General features: G+C 46.2%; 1 protein-coding gene, 1 long non-coding RNA gene and 1 other non-coding gene across 6 annotated transcripts in view; 1 reads left to right on the plus strand and 2 right to left on the minus strand.

Annotated features, from left to right (window-relative positions):
* The window catches only part of LOC116455145, a 36,128-nt gene extending 23,071 nt beyond the window's left edge, over window positions 1-13,057 (minus strand). The window contains exon 1 of the long non-coding RNA XR_004244307.1: window positions 12,975-13,057. This is a non-coding gene — a long non-coding RNA (uncharacterized LOC116455145). The remainder of the gene's footprint in view (window positions 1-12,974) is intronic.
* Window positions 909-981, minus strand: TRNAM-CAU. Its single transcript has one exon. It is a non-coding gene; the product is annotated as a tRNA-Met (tRNA).
* On the plus strand, window positions 1,507-15,147 carry FAM83A (family with sequence similarity 83 member A). 4 transcript variants are annotated; one of them, XM_032132609.1, is made up of 6 exons: window positions 1,507-2,634; window positions 2,736-2,790; window positions 2,863-3,472; window positions 6,262-6,429; window positions 7,904-8,028; window positions 12,992-15,147. In XM_032132609.1, exons 3-6 carry the CDS (start codon window positions 2,897-2,899, stop codon window positions 13,536-13,538), a joined length of 1,416 nt encoding a protein of 471 aa, XP_031988500.1. In that variant the 5' UTR covers window positions 1,507-2,634; window positions 2,736-2,790; window positions 2,863-2,896; the 3' UTR covers window positions 13,539-15,147. The 4 variants fall into 4 exon arrangements, with proteins under 4 accessions (XP_031988500.1, XP_031988482.1, XP_031988471.1 ...); XM_032132591.1 differs by having other exon boundaries at window positions 2,736-2,777; XM_032132580.1 differs by having other exon boundaries at window positions 1,507-2,777.
* The last annotated feature ends 3,096 nt before the right edge of the window (window positions 15,148-18,243 follow it).

Raw genomic sequence — 18,243 nt, forward strand, 5'->3', positions numbered from 1 at the left:
GGCTGCTGGAGATGCATGTCGTTATAACACACATTAGCAGGTTCATTTCACGAGAAAGAAGGGGAGAGAGGATCTAAACTAATACTGGCACTGGGCAGACCCAGGCAGCAGCTTTTTGTCACCTGGAGCTGAGAACAGTCTCTCTGCTTCTCATTAAATTACATGAAGATCTAAATGCACAAAGGTACTTGGTTATCCTTGCCTTAGCATCCTCTGCATCTGAAACTAGAGAGTCACATTAGCAGCAGCCAGGGTCCATGGAAATCTCACTGCAGCCCTCAGCAGAGTGCGGAAAAGAGGCATCATTCATTTTCAAAGGGAGAAAAATGCAACAGGTCACGATCATCTTGGAGGCAGAGGGAGTAGATGAGAAAAATTGCCTTTTTCTGGTGATTGTCTTGAAGTTTACATATGATTATTTCTATACTTAAAGGGAAATAATAAACCCGCTGAGGTTTTGGCCTGCACCTTGGGCCATATGTGTATGTGATTATGGTTTGTAAAAACGCTGAAGCTGTAAATGTGCATAAACTGGAGTGTTTGTGGCACGCGGGGCCGGGGTCCTGCCGTGTCCCCACCGCAGCTCCTGGGCCCTGCCCGACCCCGGGTGTGCCCAGCCTGACCCCGGGTGTGCCCACTGCCCACCGCAGGAGCCACTTCCCCATCCCCCACCCCTGTACGGGCTCGGAGGCTGAAAACCGTCTGCCAAAAGGTAGAACAGTCGCAGAAGTTCTTCCCGTGGGCCCAGCACCGGGACAGACAGGCCCTTGACCTGGAGCTGCCACTTCGGAAGTCACGACAGGCACGACGTGGAAGTGACCGGCGGCCTCCGAGCGCGGCGTCGTGCGGGTTTGTCGCTGCAAAAGCGCGGGGGAGGCGGCCGCGACCAAAAAAGCGCTGCCCGCCTTTGCCCCGTGTGAGGATCGAACTCACGACCTTCAGATTATGAGACTGACGCGCTACCTACTGCGCTAACGAGGCGGCTGCCCAAAACTTTTTCGTTTGGGCCCTCGATGCTGCCCACGGCCTCGCTCCCCGCCGGGGCCGAGAGCGGGCGCAGCGCGGCCCGGCCTCGCCTCTGCCCACACCGGGCGGGATCCTGTGCTGGCCGCGCGGGGGCTCGGCGTGATCATGTGGGACCGCAGGATGACAGCGGGGCTTCGCTAGGGTGACAGTGTGAGGCCCCACGGGATAACCTGTGAGAAGCCCCGCCGTGACCATGTGGGGGACCAGAGTGACCCTGAGCCCACATGGGTGACCATGAGAGAACCTGGCCGAGGCGGGGAGGGCCGTCCCTGGCCCCGATCGGCGTTGGCAGGGCACAGTCCTGCATGTCAGGGTAATTAGATGGCATAATTTTCGGCCTAATTGCGCAGAACAGGTCAGGAGATAATTAGTGACTTTCGGCCGCGTCTGGCAGCTGCGGGCGGATGTTGGGGGCGGAGGGAGGGACGGTGTAGATTTTAAAATCACCCCAGGAGCTCAGGACGGCCCCGCCACCGCCCCTCCTCGGCCCCACGTGGGTGTGTCCTGCCCCCCGTCGCTCCGGGATTAATATCCGAGCCATTTCGTACCCTTCTCTCTTTTTGTACATATTGTCTCATCCTTACGTGTAATTTTTTTTTTTTCCCCACCACATAAGGCACCTGGCATAGACCCAGAATCTGTGAGGCCGCCCTGAAAAGCCGTCCCTGTGCGTCCCTGAAGGCAGCCGTGCTCCCGAGGGCAGGGCGGCGGGACCCTTTCCCTGCCCACACACGGCCTCAGCAGCCCTCACCCCTGCCAAGAGCCGCGGCCGGCACATCCCCTCGATCCCGCGCTCCCCTCTGCAGCCGTGGCACAGGGCTGCGTGGACACCGAGCTGCCGGGGCGAGGGCCAGCCCAGCCCGCGTGAGGGAAGTGTGTCACACGTGGCGCTGCAGCCAGGCACGCACACAGGAATGGGCTCCCGCCCGCCGCTCCTCGGTCAGACCAGCCCGGCTGCCCCCGGGCTCCGGCCTGTTACCCCGCTGCAACCCGCGCCTCCGTGCACCTAATGACACAGCAAAGATCTGCCACGGGGACAACGTGACTCCAGGAGCTGCAGCCTGGGGAAAAAAAACAAAAAAAAACAAAAAAAAAAAACCAACCAAACAACCCTAAATGTGCACAATCAAGTGATGAGTGTTTGTATTTCTGATGCTTTGAGGCCAGCTCACAACCCTTCCTCCACGTAATATTCAGGATGTTTGGGAAGGGGTATTTTTCTTTTAATAGGATGGCGTAGTCACAAAGCTTTAAAGAAGTAAGTGAGTGAATCGGCTATGGTAATAGCAACATACTCCGTACGGGGCACAGTGACGAAGTTCACATCTATTTTTAAGCCTGCCTGGCAGCATGTAGGTGCAGAACAGAGCCCATGACCCTTTTTACTGTTCCGAAGCCATGGACATGGCTACTGTCTCTGTTCCAGTTCAACATCAGAGCTGGTTTTTCTCCCTAACGAATACTATGGGAAGACAGAGAAGCCTCAAGCTGTTTTGAAGATTGTGCAATGATGCTTGGGAGCCTACCTGCTTTTGCTTGAGTGCTTTCCTCACTCATATTTCACGGGATGCGGCAGGAAGGGAAATACAATCGAATCCGACAGCCGTGGTAAATTTGACTCGAATCCCTCGTATGCCCTGGGGCTGAGGTGGGTGCCTCTCAGATAAGCAATCTAATCAGCTTTGCGCTTGTGTCCCATCTGGAAACAGATTGTTGCCGGAGTACACCACCACCTGAGAAGCAACCTTCAGGTTTGTTTTGAAGGTAATTGTACAGACAAATTCAGGGAGTGTGAATTTGCCTGTGGTAATAAGATCTCTTTATTTTTATTCATAGTTAATTCGTTCAGCCGAGGCGATTTCATGCCAGAATGCAGTCCTCAAACAAGAAGGACGATTGCACTGCCTGTGGCACGCATATGCATGGTGCCTGCCCAGCAGATCGGCTGCTGCGACAAAGAGCCATGAACCACCCTAGACATATGGGCAAGATAAGGAAAAGGCTGGAGGATATCAAGAACCAGTCCCCGAAGTTGACAAAAGTGGATTTCAGCCACAACGAAAGCATAAGATTGGCCACCGACGCCTTCTTGGATGGTGGGACAGACTCTTACCTCGAAACTCTAAGCAAAGAGGGCGAGGTGGATTTCCTCTCCTCGGTGGAAGCTCAGTACATCAAGGATAACGCCAGGGAGTCTTATTATGCACAGGAGTCGCCAGCTGCCGACGGGGCAGCTGCGCCAAAGCAGAACGATGCCGGGTCACTGCCTTCAGGGACCTACTTCCCCACCATTTCTGACTGCAGTGAGCCGGCTCTGCTCCACACATGGATTACAGCAGAGAAGCCCTATTTAAAGGAAAAGTCCACCGCCACTGTGTATTTCCAAACAGAGAAGAACAGCAACATTAGAGACATCATACGCCGGTACATCCACAAGACCACTCAGGTATGGGGAGAGAATTGCTGTTCTCTCTGCACTTGGTTGTCTTCTTCCTCTTACAAAGCTCAAGTGAACATGGTGTTTAATCCAAGGCAGCCCTGTGTGCTGCAGTGTAGCTTTGCTCTAGAAAGTGGCTGTGAAGAAGCTGTTGAACACAGGCAGTGCTATTTTTTAATTTATTTTTCTTTTAAACTCACACCAACATTTTTCTATGTTGGTGCCTTAAAAAAAAGCATTCCCTCTTCTCTCTTCTAACCTCCCATTCTCCCAGTGGATTAAATGTGCTGTAGAAAGGGTGGATTGGCTCTGTCCCTTCTCATGTAGCCCCAGAAGAATGGTTTGATCTATTCAGACCACTGCACCATTAATGAAAATTAAGCCTAAGTGAGCTTTCAGCCATGGAACAATCCCAGTTGTTCAAGGGGATGTGGAAGATGTGGGTGAAGGGGAGGCCAAAGAAAGGCAGGTATGGCTGGTATGTCAGCAGCCATCCCCAGAGGAAGGAAATTATTCAGAAAATAGAGCTTTCATCCCTGATATGTTGCCTGTATCAGTTAAAATGTCATGTGGGGTCCATACAGAGACTCTGCAGTGTAACTTGGCACATGGGAAAGGTGCAGATGAGGACCCCTGGCTACATACAGGTGATGGGGGCCACAGAGGTGCCAGCCACAAGCCAAAGCCAGGCTGCCCACACTCTGGGAAACCAGAAACTGAGCAGCTGGAGGGGTGACAGAAATCTGTTGTCACGTGTGTTCTAGCAGCTCTTTTGTTTTCCTGGGGAAAAAAAAAGATACTTCAGGGCTGTATTTATCATCATCCAGGTGTTTTGCCCTTATATAAATTCAAAAGAGCAGCAGCAGTTTCACCCAGGAATGGTCAGGAGCCAAGCCAGGATGTAATAGTGCTGCCCAGCACAGGCTTCTGAGCCTCTGGAGCCAGAGGATTCCTTCCGCTTTGTTATTCCCTGCAAGGGCAGGTGCTGGGCCTGGTAACACAGAGCGTAATGGCAGGGGAGAAGGATCCCCGGTGGCAACTGCTCTCTCAAAGCCTACAAGTGCTTACTACATCAGGGGAATTATAGATCAGTCATTTCAAGTTGGAGGCATCAGAAAGATGCAGAAACAGAAGAAATGTCTCTGGAATAATAAAATACATATCAGGTAAAATATGAAGCCAGACCAATTTTCTGTCCCAAGAGAAGATAACTTGTAGGGGAAAAACTGGGAAATGTAATATAAACCTATGGTTCACATGACCTTCTTAATCATCTAATTTACATTACAAGAGTGTGCTGAAGCAACACTAACAGTATAAATTTGTCAACTGCTTTTTGAGCACAGTTTGCCAATGGCACCAATTATTAATTAGCATCTGGTAAGGGTCCATCCTGGATAGCCTAGTATTTGATATATGCACTAAAAAATTAAATAACAGAATAAAGACTGTGTTTAAGGATGATCTCAAACCGAAAGGGATTGGCAAGTGATACTACAATCTTAACACATTTGCGGAACTGGTGCAAATCATAAAATGAAATTTGGGCAAAAGAAATGAGAAGTACTGCAAGTAAGAGAGGAAAGGTGCAGAAATATAAATTGGGAACAGGTGGTGAAAAGCAGTACCAGAGAGAATGGTCTGGAGCTGGGTGTTAACAGAAGTGTGGATGTGAGATATTGGACATAATTGTGCTTACCTAGCCAAGGCAAAGCTCTTTCTGAAGCACTAGGCCTTGGCAGCTGGAGGAAGGTGTGGGATCCTCATGGCTCCACAAATAGTTTGGCTACCTGAAGAGGATGCTGGCTGCACAGGATGTGCCTGGTCTTGTAGGATATCCTCGTGGTGGCAAGGGGAATAAGCTTGCTGTTAGGTGTGGGCATAGGCTTTGGAGGAAGATGCAGTGCAAGCTGGCATCAAGTAGTAAGACAGATCTAGAGAGATGCTGTAAAGTTTGTTTTGATTGAAGGTAATATCCCATGAGCACAGTTATCAAAGGTTCCCTCTCAAGTCAGTGCAGAAACAAGCACCTCCTGAAGATGTCAGGTAACAGCTGGGCTAAACTGACCCCTTCCATGGGCAATAGCAGACATCACACAAGACAGCACTTTCTAGAATGGAACTGGTTTTATATCACATTTACAGTTCCCTTAATCCACACTGGCTGCAGGCTGTGCACTTAAATAGCTGTCAGGGCTTTTATGCCGAGTCCTGAGACTTTTACACACTGTTCTGCCAGCTGTGAATTGGGGAGCATGGATGTGTGGTCAAATTGTAACAGTTAGTTTATAAATCAGTGTTTTTAAAAAGTTACAGATGGAGCTGATGATCAACAACAGGGTGAGGCTTTAAAGCCAGGGCTGTCCAGGTGTAAATCATAAAAGAGAAAGCATCATCCAGGGGTTCTTGCTGAATACATGTGGATTGTGACACCTAGTGAGCCATTTGGCAAGGGCTATGGTCTTTTATTTTAGCTACATCCTTATTATTCTCCGATCAGTGTTTCAATATATTTCCTAGTGCCGAAATCTCACCTACAAATTCATGGGTCATCTTGGGTTATATGTTGTGTGTTATATTGGCTTTATATGAGCAATAAAACAATGAAGCAATGTGTTTCATCAATTTTGTGATTCAGGCACTTAGGGAGAAAACCAGAAAAAATAACCACATATAACCGTGAATATTTGTGTTTACTGGAATACTTTTTTAAACAAATAAACTACATCACAGTATCCTCATAGCAATCTTAAGTTATATAAATTGACTCTGCTAATGCCTCTGCTCTTTTTCTGAAGGTGTTAGCTATCGTGATGGATGTGTTCACAGACACTGAGATTCTCTGTGACCTCCTGGAGGCAGCTAACAAGCGCATGGTCTTTGTCTACCTGCTGCTGGATCATGGCAGTATAGATCTTTTCTCGGAGATGTGCGACAAGTTGCAAATTTCTGAGGATCTATTCAAGGTACTGTGGCTCTGTGAAGCTCTTAGGCTGAGATTTGTCTGCCTAACTGCAGGCATTCTGAGCTAGAAGCATGGTTATGCTAGGGTCAATCCACCTTCTAATTAAAAGGGAGCAAGAGATTTCCTGAGGTAGCATTAGTGCACCCAGTTCCTCTTTGAAGATACCTACGTTTTCCCACAGATATTATAGGAAGGTAGGCATTTCCATTAGGTCCCCAGATGAAACTAATCTTGGCCCCGAAGTCTTAAAGCAGAGCTTAAGTTTTCTAGTAGAGTTTCTAACATAAGCATTAGAGCTGCTTCTGTTTAATAGCTGTGCAGCAGCTGTGATCTGGCAGCCACAGGGAGATGGACAAAACTCTTTTGCATGGCCATAGCTGGGTTGTGCTGGGTGGTTTCTGATAAAATGTGTTAAAGCTCTCTTTTAAAGATACCGCCTGAAATTTAGCTGGCTGTTAGTTTAATCTGCCTTCATCTCTGTCAGAGGGAGCTGGCTTTAAAAGAACCCCTCCTAGGGATTATTTCAGTTGTTGCTTGAGATGCTGTAGAGCATCTGTGGCATCTCCCTGGGGATGGGTGATACTGCAGAGGCCACAGACCTCTGGAACAGCAGCTGTGGGCACACAGGAGACCTGAGGGCATCTTGCATGCACCAGACATCTGTTTTTCAACAGCTGAATTCCATCCTAAATATATAAAGAAGCTGAAATTATAATGCATGTTCATAACTGTTTGCATGCCTGTAAACCCTCACTCCTAAGGAAGAACAAGCCTGTGCTATTTATTGTAAGTCTGCTGCTACAGCACATAGGCTTCCACAATGTGCAACTCAAATCCTTGGTGCCACTGATTCACTAAGGCCTTGATTCTGCAAAGTGTGTGTGTGGGCAGCAGTCAGGGCCTGAAAGGCACTGGCTCAGGTATGAGGACAGTGTCGAGCATCCCATGGGCCAAACCAACATGCATCTCCCCTCACACGTGTACCTGCATCTGTTTCCAAAGGACAGCATTTGTCTGGGCTGCTCCAGAAGAGCAGCACATGTGTCCTTGCAGGCCCAGATGGATTGGAGGAGCAGAGGTTTTGCCCTGCTGTGTCGCGCCACAGCCAATGTAAATCAAGGGCGTACAGCTACAGCAAACTGTGCCGGGAGTGTCAGTGGAGGCAACAGGCTGCTCCCAGCTATGGACACATCCCACGCTCCTTTTGGCTGGGGTAGGGTCAGTTACGCAGCACAGCTCCACCTGCATGAGCGTCCATGCAGGTTTATATCCCCAGTGAAACAACTGACCCTGTGGCGAGAGACCTTGGCTAGGTTTCCTCTGGACACAAACCTTCCAATATCACAGCAGAGTCCATGAAGAAACTTGATATTGGGGCAGTGAAGAGCTAAAGGCAGTGGGGGGGGAAGGGCCCTCCCTGTCTGATTTTTAATTAAAAAGAAACGTAATACACTTAATTTTATTTTTATTTACAGAATATTTCAGTCCGCAGTGTTACTGGAGAGGTTTACTGTGCCAAATCAGGCAGGAAATTTTCAGGACAAATACAAGAAAAATTTCTTATATCTGACTGGAGATACGTGCTCTCTGGATCCTACAGGTGAGATAAGCCACTGCAGTTCATGTCTAGGTACTCTTCTATGATTTTTAATACTTCTTCCCAAAAAAGTGCCATGGAAATTTTTGTATGGGTAAGAAGCTTTAGTTTAACAAAAACCACCCCATGTTTTCAAATACCTGCCATTTTTCAAAAATCGACTTAACTTGCTTTAAAGGTGCTATTAGTTCTTTATGGAGCATGGGTTTTAATTTAAATGTTCAGAAACTAATGTAAACAACTTTGCCAGTGCAGCCCTGGGGCAAAAGTAGAAATGTGTACTGCTTAATATTATGCTTTCCTCATTGTTTGGGTTCTCAGATGGTGTGATCATGAGACATGATACATTTCTGTCTCCCTTGGGATCCCTTAATGTAGCATATGTCACTCAGTTTATCTGAGGATTTGTTCTTCATGTGACAAATTTAGTGATTAAAGGTAAAACAAATACTTCAGAGATTTACTGTTTTTCCTTGTGTTTCATTAATAGGTAGGCAGTATATATCTGTATAACTGCTGTACCTTCATTTTTTCCCTTTTTAAAAATTTTCTTTGTTTGTTTGTTTTGTTTGTGCTGCTATAATTATTTCAGGTAGTGGATATAGCATCTCAACAACTGAATTTTTAATTAAGATCCTAGATTCTCTGGTCAGGGAATTTCAGGAGACTCTGAGCTTGCATCAAATAAATGAAGTTTCTAAGCATCACGCCTACATAGATAAGTTTCACAAATGACCAAGTGTATCCTAGAAATCCAGGTACAAAAATACAAGAGGTGATTATTGAAATTAAAGGATGGGATTGTTTTTCTTAATCTCAATTTACGATTTGGAAGTTTAAATGCCTCTGGTCTGATAAAACTGTGCCACCAGGAAGATTACAGAACTATAGTAAGGAAGGAAAAGGTGAATATGTGGAGTTGGGCTGCAGGAGCTCAGACGTACACAAAGACAGGCATCCACTTTTCATTCCATTTCCAAATGAACCATCAGACAAAAATGAGTGGACACTCAGGGCTGGGGTTTTTTTATTGACTGTTCTTTTGTTTTCTTGTTACTTTGGGTGTTTTTTAATCCCTCATCAAAGATGTGTTGAAATGCAACAGCAGATTTGTATAGAGTAGAAGTGAAGGACGTGTGGCAGAAGGACAGAACAAAATCTATTTTCTTTGAGCAAGAAGCTTCCTTTTGACTTCTCTTTCAATACCAAAAAAACTAAAAACACTTGAAGTCCTGTGCAGTCTCTTCGGTCTTTCTCTACTGCTGTTGAAAATCTTCTAATATCAAGAACCTTGTCAAACTACGTAATTCCATATCCAGCAAGCAAACAGAGGGTGGTGAAGAACAAATCTATTTAAAACTATAAAAAAATATTTAACTTCAGCATGCTCAGCACCAGTTCGCAATTCACATGGATTATGGCCGACTATCAGTATGTGGTATTTCTTGCTAGCTCTCACTTTATTAATCTGAAAGATTTTTGTTATGCCTAAATCTTCTCCACCAATCTCTTCAGGTATAAACAAGAATGATATTGAGTGAAACAGACCCAAACTCTTCTGCAATGCATTTGCTGGAAATCACATTGGAGTAGATCTTAAAACTGATACAAAGATTTTAAAATACAACACCAAATTTCACCAAAGCGCTGAGCTCTGCATGATGTTGTAGTAGTGGTGGGGGGAACAGGCTGAGGAAATAAAATAGCCCTTCAGGACATACTGCTCTAAAAGGGACCTGTCTCACTGTTTCACAAAGTTTTTCAGGACAGAATATATTTGCCTAATGGATAACAAAGACTGAAGCCAGCAATTAATTAGAGGGAAAGGAACCACCCCTGAGTCTGTGACATCTCCAGCTCTGGAGTGTTTTTTAAAAGAACATTAAAAAAATCACTGCTTGGGTCACTGTGGGTATGGTCCTGCTGCATGGGGCAGACTGCAGATGAGAAGCTTCTGAAGGCTGTTCACACACGTTAGCAGAAGTGCAGGCATGAGTGGTTTAAGTTACAGTTTTACTCTCAATTTTTATTGCCAATGTCTATGGTGAGGGGTTAGGATGCAGTATTTCTTTTTGCTGTCTCTATGTCACTCTATCTTGTCCTATGATAACTGTTATTCTGGTTTTTGTAATGAATTTGAAATTAGATAGTGCATGAACTCAGCATTCCTAAGGAAGGCAAAATGAGAACAGCAGAAAGCACAGACCTTGAACCCCAGGGCTGTATCTCCGTGGCTGCTACTCTGAAAGCCACTGGCCTCTTCTAAGTCAGTAACAACTAACATGGACATGCTTTGCCAGGAGCATGAGTTCAGGTGGGACAGGTTTCTCCCACACAGGTTATCCACCAGCAGGCAACACTAACATGTAGGTTAACCCAAATCTGAGCCCAGCTGAAAACCCCAGTCCTGCCTTCTGTTTCAGATTCCATGTGGATGTGCTGCATGTTGCTGCAGCACTGCAAACACAGGGATGAGAACATCCCCAGTAAACTGCAGCTCCAGCAATGCAGAGGACACTCTTTATAAATAACAAGTCCAGCGCTGAACAGGAGAGGTGGGATTTGATTGAGACAATCATAAATGAGAGGCTCCATAACAGGACATAGGACAAAGCTCTGGAAAGATGGCTGAGAAGTATCTATCGATGACTGAATTTGTGATACAGCGTTGGCCCCAAGCCAGGCATCATTTCTTTGTGCTTTCTCTTCTTTTGATGGGCCTCAATCGAAAAAGCTTGGGAGAAAAATGATCCCTCTGGGCAGGTGATGACAATAACAGACTTCTCTGAGCCTGTCCCAAAAGAGGACTCAGAATTGTAAACTAAGGAGCAAAACATGGCCTAAAACCTAAACAATGCATTTTCTCTTCGAATTAAGCCAATGAAAACCTGTTAAGTCTTTTATGCCAAATTCTGTTTTGTTCTCCAGCAAAGTGCACAGAATGTAAATTGCTGTGACGCACTACACGACAAGTCCACAATCATTTGTTTAAAATCACAAGTATCTTACCTTGTAACTTTGAGCTGACCCATTTGCCATCAGTTCCTGGAGACTCTCTGGGCTATTCATTAGTTCTAACTTGCTCTGTTTACAGAGATCCACAAACTAGTATTTGTCCGTCGGGTACTTCAGGAAGTTACATGTAGGAGTAAATTATCAAAATTCTGCAGAATAGGATTTTTCCTCTGGTTTTGTTAGGCTTTTAAAAGCCATTTACATGCATAATTGATTTTTATTTCTGTCTAAATTTTCTTTTATAAACTAGGTGTATCTCTACTGCATAAAGTATAAATATGCCACTTTAGACCTCAGCCCTTTAATGAGTTTGTAACCTTCAGTGTAGGTATCCAACTGTGTGCATTTTTGTATTTATTCTTGACCAGTTGTCTCTTTAACAGTTAGATGAAGGACATACAAAGGTTTAGAGAGCACTGCTTAGTGAATAAAGGCAATGTTGAGCTGGCAGAGCAGATGTTATGCACCCAGCAGGGAGTTAGCTTGCTGTGCTCTTTACCTTGGTTTCCAAGGTTTTGTCCATATTTAGAATGATTTGAACACAGTGGATGAGAAGTACCTGTATTCTGGGACCTTACTGGGTGTTTTCATGTCCAATCATAAAATGTACAGTATATATTTAATTTTAGGTGCCCAGTGGCATTGAACTACTGATTTCTTCATTCCTCCCCTTGCTCCTGAAGCAACAGTATAAAACCACTGTGTACCTCAAACCCAACTCTCTTTAGGAGTGCTCTGGACAAGCAGATGTAAATTGTCTGTCTTACTGCCTCAGTATCAGCTCAGGCTGTCAGTCCCACTGAGCTTCACAGGAGTTTTATCAAAACATGACAAGAAATGATTTTAAGTGCACACACCTACAGCCAAATCTGGCTCTCAGCAGTCCTGGTGCAAATCCAGCGTAGCTAATAAAGTCACGCTGGAATAACCATGGCAGAGTTTTACCAACATAGGATAACCCCAGGTTCAAATCCACTGCTGCTCTGTATCCTCTGCTGCACAGCTCAAGCCTTGGTCAGCTCAGGGAGTAATTACATTTCATTCTCTCAACTGTGTTCATTTTATTGGTGCTGCTGCTGCTCAGACATGGCAGCCTGCACAACACAATCAAGCTGGCTTGTGGTTTTGTAAAAGCACAAATTTCTGTTTGCTGAGTGGATTAAGGAAGCACATAAAAGAAAAATAATTTAAAAGCTGTGGGTTATCCTAAAGTGTGTCTCTGGACTAAAACTATTGTGGCATTTCTCCCTTACTTTATAGCAAAGTATTACACTTATTTTTGGAAATGCTGTAGGAAATATTTACAATTTAATTTTCTCTGAAGAAAATAAGCGTTTGTCAGGTGTGGCAGCTCTTTTGTGATGTGGGACATGACAGGAAGGTTGGGGTTTTATGTGTTCCTCTTGATCAATGCAGAAAGATTATGGAAAAATGAAAACAAAGGATAGTTCTTTTTTCCTAGTCTTTTTGAAGTCACTTGGAGTGGCTGAGAGTTACCAAGTGGCATGGCATGCTGCTGGGTACAAGGTACAGTTTATGTGTGTGCAGATAAGACATGGCAAGACCTGAATTTAAGCACTGTGCATGGAAGAGAGGTCCCCAAAAGAGGGGTCTAAACTCCTTTCCATGGAACAGACACCCAAACCTTGGGTGTTGTATCTGACATTTATCCCTGCAGTGGATCTGGATCACCGCTCGCTTTAGGGGGTTGCATAACTTTACAAGGTTTCTTGAAGGTTTTAGAGGCAGCTGCAATAACAAAGATTGATCCAAGTCAGAGAGCACTGATGTGAACTGACCTGAAATTCAACTGCGACACCATCTTCATCCTGTGTTTAGACAAGAAGCTTCAGCAGTAAAACACATTTGCCTTTCGCATCACCCCTGCGGGGGATCTGCAGTTCCTGATGGCCGGCGTTAACTCTAACCCTTACCTTGTCTCTGCTTCCAGCTTCACGTGGTTGTGTGGCCAGGTTCACCGCAACCTCCTCTCCAAGTTCACGGGCCAGGTCGTGGAGCTGTTCGACGAGGAGTTCCGGCACCTGTACGCGCTGTCCAAGCCCGTGCGGGGCCCCAAGTCCCCGCCGCGCAGCCTCCCCTTCCTGTTCAGCAGGAGCTGGGCCCCCCCGCGCAGCCTCCCCTTCAGCGACGAGGAAAGCGCCAACACCCTCTCCGACCCCTTCAGCAGCCTCTCAGCTGGCAGCACCCACCAGAGCAAGCAGACCCCAAGAAATCTCATATTCAACAGCAACTTCACCCCCCAGTCACCTCTCCACCGAGTCAATTCTTTCCACAGCTATGTCTCATTCACTCCCCCGCCTCCACAGAAGGCCATCCAGCCTAGCTACTATCAACCACACTACATGGCCGAAAACTCCACAGTTCCCTATAACAACATGAACATTTACAGACCTATAAGGCTCAGGCAAGAGGAACCAAACAGGACAGGGTTAAGCTCATCCTGGAGATGCCTTCACAAAGCTAACCTGTTTGCATAATAACCACCTTGTTTGGAAATGTAAGTAAATGTAGTGAGGACCTGTTTAGCAATCGCTTGTGTACTGATGAATATAGAGATTCGGTATAATACAAATGAGGATAATTTCAAGCCTCTTGTTTTGTTGCTTATGGATGCTTCATTTCCCTGATTAAAAAGCCAAGGCTGCTAATGTGTGAACCTCAGGTGCATCAGGATCCCAGGAAGAACACATCTGAATAATGCTGCTCACAGTGCAACTGCTGCTGCCTATCACCTGCCCCTGGCAGCATATTTGTGTACCAGAAGGATAGTAACTGTTTTTCTTATGTCCAGGCAACTGAAAGGGGAAAAGGCACAGTTTATTACTATGCATTTTATGCACTTGAATAAGGAGACTGAATGCTGCTATTTCTGTGGCAAACAGATGTGCTGGCAGCAGCAGGCTACCTTTGTTCTGTCATCAAACCTTAATCTTGATTTCGGGGGACTCCCTTCAGGCTGGCAGGGAAGCACAGGTCCTGCCATAGCACTGTCTCAGAGCTCTCTCTGCTTGAGCTGCACAGCAAGGATGGCTGTTCCCAAGGATTATTAGGAAGGGTACCCGTAACATGGACTGAGACCAACATCACAGAAGACACCTTACATTCACAGTACGTTCACTTCCACTCGTCAGCAACACAGGTGTGTCCCAGCACACTTGGTTACAAACCTCCAATCCTACCAGCTCAGGGCAACTTTCCTTATTGCAGAGCAGCTGTGAAGGTTCAGACTGGAAAATGAAGCTGAGTTAAAGAAGCAAAGTCCTACTAGTAACACACCAGGACTGAGTTCCAATTCATTTAATTGCACATGGATCTTTGCAGTTGTCTCTGTGGTCATCTGATTGAACATGAAGTTAGAGACATTGCCGAGTTCTTCATGGCCTCTAATTTTTAAAGATAAACCAAGTGTCTGTAGTGCCCATGGACTACAGTTAAAAAGGGAGTTACAGTGGTTCAGCAGCTCGAACCAAACCAGAAAAACCTTCTGCCAAATAATCCATGAAAACTAAGGAAGCTTCTGTAAGCAAAAGTAAGAAAATTCATGAAACAAAGGATTTCTGTCCAAAGTTACCAAGATGCCTAACAGCTGTTGATTTATCAGTACATATTTTTTTTTCCACACCCGCTTTGTATCATCTTTCATCTGCCTGCAACAGAAAACAGAACCCTAAACACACTTGCACTTTTGGCCTGTTTTCCTTGACTTCTCACCTGCTCAAAATGGAATACAATTTAATTATGTAGACTGTGGATGATGAAAATTGTATGCAGGTGAAGAAGGTTTCTCATCCTTGGAAGAGCAATCATTTTGGAAGCATACCTGTAAAGTTTTAAAGAACATTGTGAAAGGTACAGGATGGACACATCCTGCTCTAGCTTCAGTATGGGTGTTTTAACCAGTAATACCAAATTTTGGAGTCCATAATAATAATCAACTATTGCATATAATTGTAAATTCTGTACATAGCAACATTTTTTGGATTCCTTGGGGAGAAGGGAAATTTGATTTTCATGCCTATGATAATTCTACTTAATTATCTGAATATAGCAACCATTCAAATAAAAGAGAATACTTTTTTCTTCATATTCTCTTGCTCTGTACACCTTACTCTCTTCTCTTTCAAAAGCTGAATGAGTCCCATGCAGTCAAAGCCCAGATGAAGAAGAAACATATTTTGTTTCTTCTGAAATCAACAAGAACTGAATTAAAGTGTCCTAACAGAGTAATTAAGATTTTCCTTCTAAATGTGATTCAGTTCACTGATCCTGTTGTGGCCCAGCTGGGGTGGTACAGAGGGGGATGTGGGGAGAAGTTTGTAGACCTTCATTTCCTCAGACCATGCATGAAGGATCTCTTTTCATCTCTGTGGGCCAAGACAGTTTGCCTAAAAAAGTTTTGGAGAACACAGCTAATGAATAGTAGGTAAGGGTCAAGCTAGTAATCCAGAAGGACCACTGTGAGTTAATTTCAGCTGGATGAGGAAAACAGCTTGTGTTGGTTCAGACAACATCTGAACTTGAACATCAAGTGAATGAAATTTCAGTCTTGACGGAAAACAGTCAGTTTACAATTTCAGCAATGAGTAATGCTAAAAATCCTAACAGGTCCCCACAAGCATGATCACTTAGTGATAAAGGGCAGCATGTCTATAGACAGCTGCAGAAACTGTCATGAAGGCCATGGCAGGTGCTGACCTGCCCTGTCCATCTGCGGCAAGGGAAGGGCTCAGATAAACTCTGCTACCACACCATGCACCCTCCTCAAGTCTGAGGATGACGGCAAGCTGAATGCTGCAAGTGAGTCACTTGAGGGAAGGGATGTTGTCCAGAAGGAACTGGACAGGTTGGAGGCCCACGTGAACCCCATGAAGTTCAACAAGGTCAAGTGCAAAGTCCTGCACCTGGGCTGGGGCAATCCACAGTACCTGTGCAGAGTGGGGGCTGAATAGACTGAGGGCAGCCCAGAGGAGAACTTGGGAATACTGGTGGATGGTTTAGTGGACATGAGCTGTCACCGTGCATGCATAGCCTAGAAGGCCAAATGTGCCCTGGGCTGCATCCAAAGCCCTGTGGGCAGCAGGGCGAGGGAGGGGATTCTGCCCATCTGCTCTGCTCTGGTGAGACCCCACCTGCAGTGCTGCATCCAGCTCTGGGCAGACACCCTGCAAAGGCCACTAATTACCCTCCATAGTGACTCAGGATCTCATGTGGGCTTTGCTGAGGCCTGTTGGATTCCTGTGCTGCCCTCCTATTTTGTCCTATTTTGAAGGAAGATGATCTAGATGGGGCTAAAAAGCTTAAATAAATGTAACCTATACCAACCTTCAGATTACCTACAGAAGTGAATTTCTAATTAAAAGTGATTTTTGGGGATGTTTAGAGTTTTTTAGAATGGGAAGACCTGTGGAGGGGAGCAGAGGCCTCCAACATGTCCCAGCAAAGCCCAGGTGAGGCCTTAGACCACTCTGGAGGGCAATAAAGTCCCCATGTGGGCCCCTGCAGAGTCCAAGAAAAGTCCTGGGGCTTTCTGGAGGGCAACTCTGCCATGTCAGAGCACCATTGGCGGTGGCAGCGATGGGGACACTCCTGTCAGGGCTGGTTCTGTGCATGTCTTTACCACAGGGAGCAGAGACCAGGCAAGTGCCACTGCCCAAGGGACTGTCATGTGTCAAGAAAGGATGTTTGCAGGGCACCGTGAACCCACAGCTGCCCCTGCGTTCACACCCTGGAACTAAGCTGGATGAATAGGCTGGGCTTGGCCAGGGTTTTCCAGAGTGTCCCCATGTCCCTTCCCCAGCCTGAACTAGCCCTGCAGGTCTTTCAGCTGGTGTCCTGTGAGCAAGCGCTGCCCATTAAGGTGGTTCGGAATGTGCATCCTGCTGCTCGGCCGTACAAATCCCACAGAATCCCACCGGCAATTGCTGCTCACACTGGAGGCACCTGGAGGAGCCTGTGCTCGAGGACATTCCCTGTGCTTGCTGCCTGTGCACCTGGGTGCATTTCGCCCATTGTTTCTTCCACAGGCTGCTTCCAGTCACCTGGGGCTTCACCTGACTTCCATGACTTTAAATACCATGGAGAGTGGCTTGACAACTACACCAGCCAATTCCCTCAGGACTCTGGGACACATCTCACCAGGTCCCACAGACTTAGGTATGTTCATGTTCCTCAGGTGCTCTTGACCCTGATCTTCTGCTTCCCCAGCCCCTCCCTTGAAAGCCACCCACTCAAGAGGTGTGGGAGGAGAGGTTGCCGGTGAAAACTGAGGCAGAAAATTCATTGAGTCCCTCAGCCTTCTCCTTGTCCACTGTTACCAGTTTGCCAATTCTTCCACAGGCTGCTTTTTTTTTTTTTTTTTTTTTTTTTTTTTTTTTTTTTTTTTTTTTTTTGTGAGACAGTTCCTGGTCTTATCCTGTTATTCTTCCTAGAAAACAAAGCCCATGCAGGTGTTGCTCCTTCCTCAACCATTGCACACCATACTCCTTCTCCTTTTCCAGGATCCTCACTAGGCCTGCCAGCTGCACCTCTGTCCCTGGGGAGGGGATGGAGCAACAGATCTTGGAAATGATTTCCAGCTTTCCTTGTGACGGACTAGAAGGTGATGGGGAGTAGTGAGCAGGGATTTGCCGCACAAGGCAATTCTGCTTTACACTGCATCACATATGAGGAGGGAAGGTCAGCTGACTCATATCAAAAGAACTTCCCCAGGGCCAGTGCTCAGAGGATCTCCCCTCCAGAGTTCCAGCCACTCATCCTGACACAGAATTACATCCAGCTTGATGGGAGTCCTGAAGTACTGTCAATTTTCTTCTAGTTTCCCCAAAATTCTGTTACCAGTGAACCCCGTTTTACCTTCCCTATTGAGCCCCCCAATGACTGATGCTGTCCCCAGTTTTAGTACCATTCCAGGGAGTGTGGATCTTGCAAGGACAGTTGGGTGAACTCACCCAGTACTGGCTCTGTCATATGCCATCATCACACTCACCAAGTGGGGAGCCCACAGAGTCCCACCTGGGTTCCCAAATGGCTATCAAAAGGGGGTTGCCTTCATTTTTCATCTAGCTTGTGTATGTGTACCAGAAAGAAGGCAGAAGTTGGCACTACCTCAAACGCCTTTGCTTCTGCCGGCAATAAAGGTGCCACTAGGCTGGGAGCACAAGCAGGACCCCATGTTACAGCCCT

Source organism: Corvus moneduloides, chromosome 1 (assembly GCF_009650955.1).
Source record: "Corvus moneduloides isolate bCorMon1 chromosome 1, bCorMon1.pri, whole genome shotgun sequence".
Taxonomy (NCBI): Eukaryota; Metazoa; Chordata; class Aves; order Passeriformes; family Corvidae; genus Corvus; species Corvus moneduloides.

Coding starts and splice junctions, on each gene's coding strand:
- FAM83A (XM_032132580.1), top strand. CDS start 2,897: ATGCAGTCCTCAAACAAGAAGGACGATTGCACTGCCTGTGGCACGCAT. Junction 6,430..7,903: donor TTTCTGAGGATCTATTCAAG/GTACTGTGGCTC, acceptor TTTTATTTACAG/AATATTTCAGTCCGCAGTGT. Junction 8,029..12,991: donor GTGCTCTCTGGATCCTACAG/GTGAGATAAGCC, acceptor CTCTGCTTCCAG/CTTCACGTGGTTGTGTGGCC.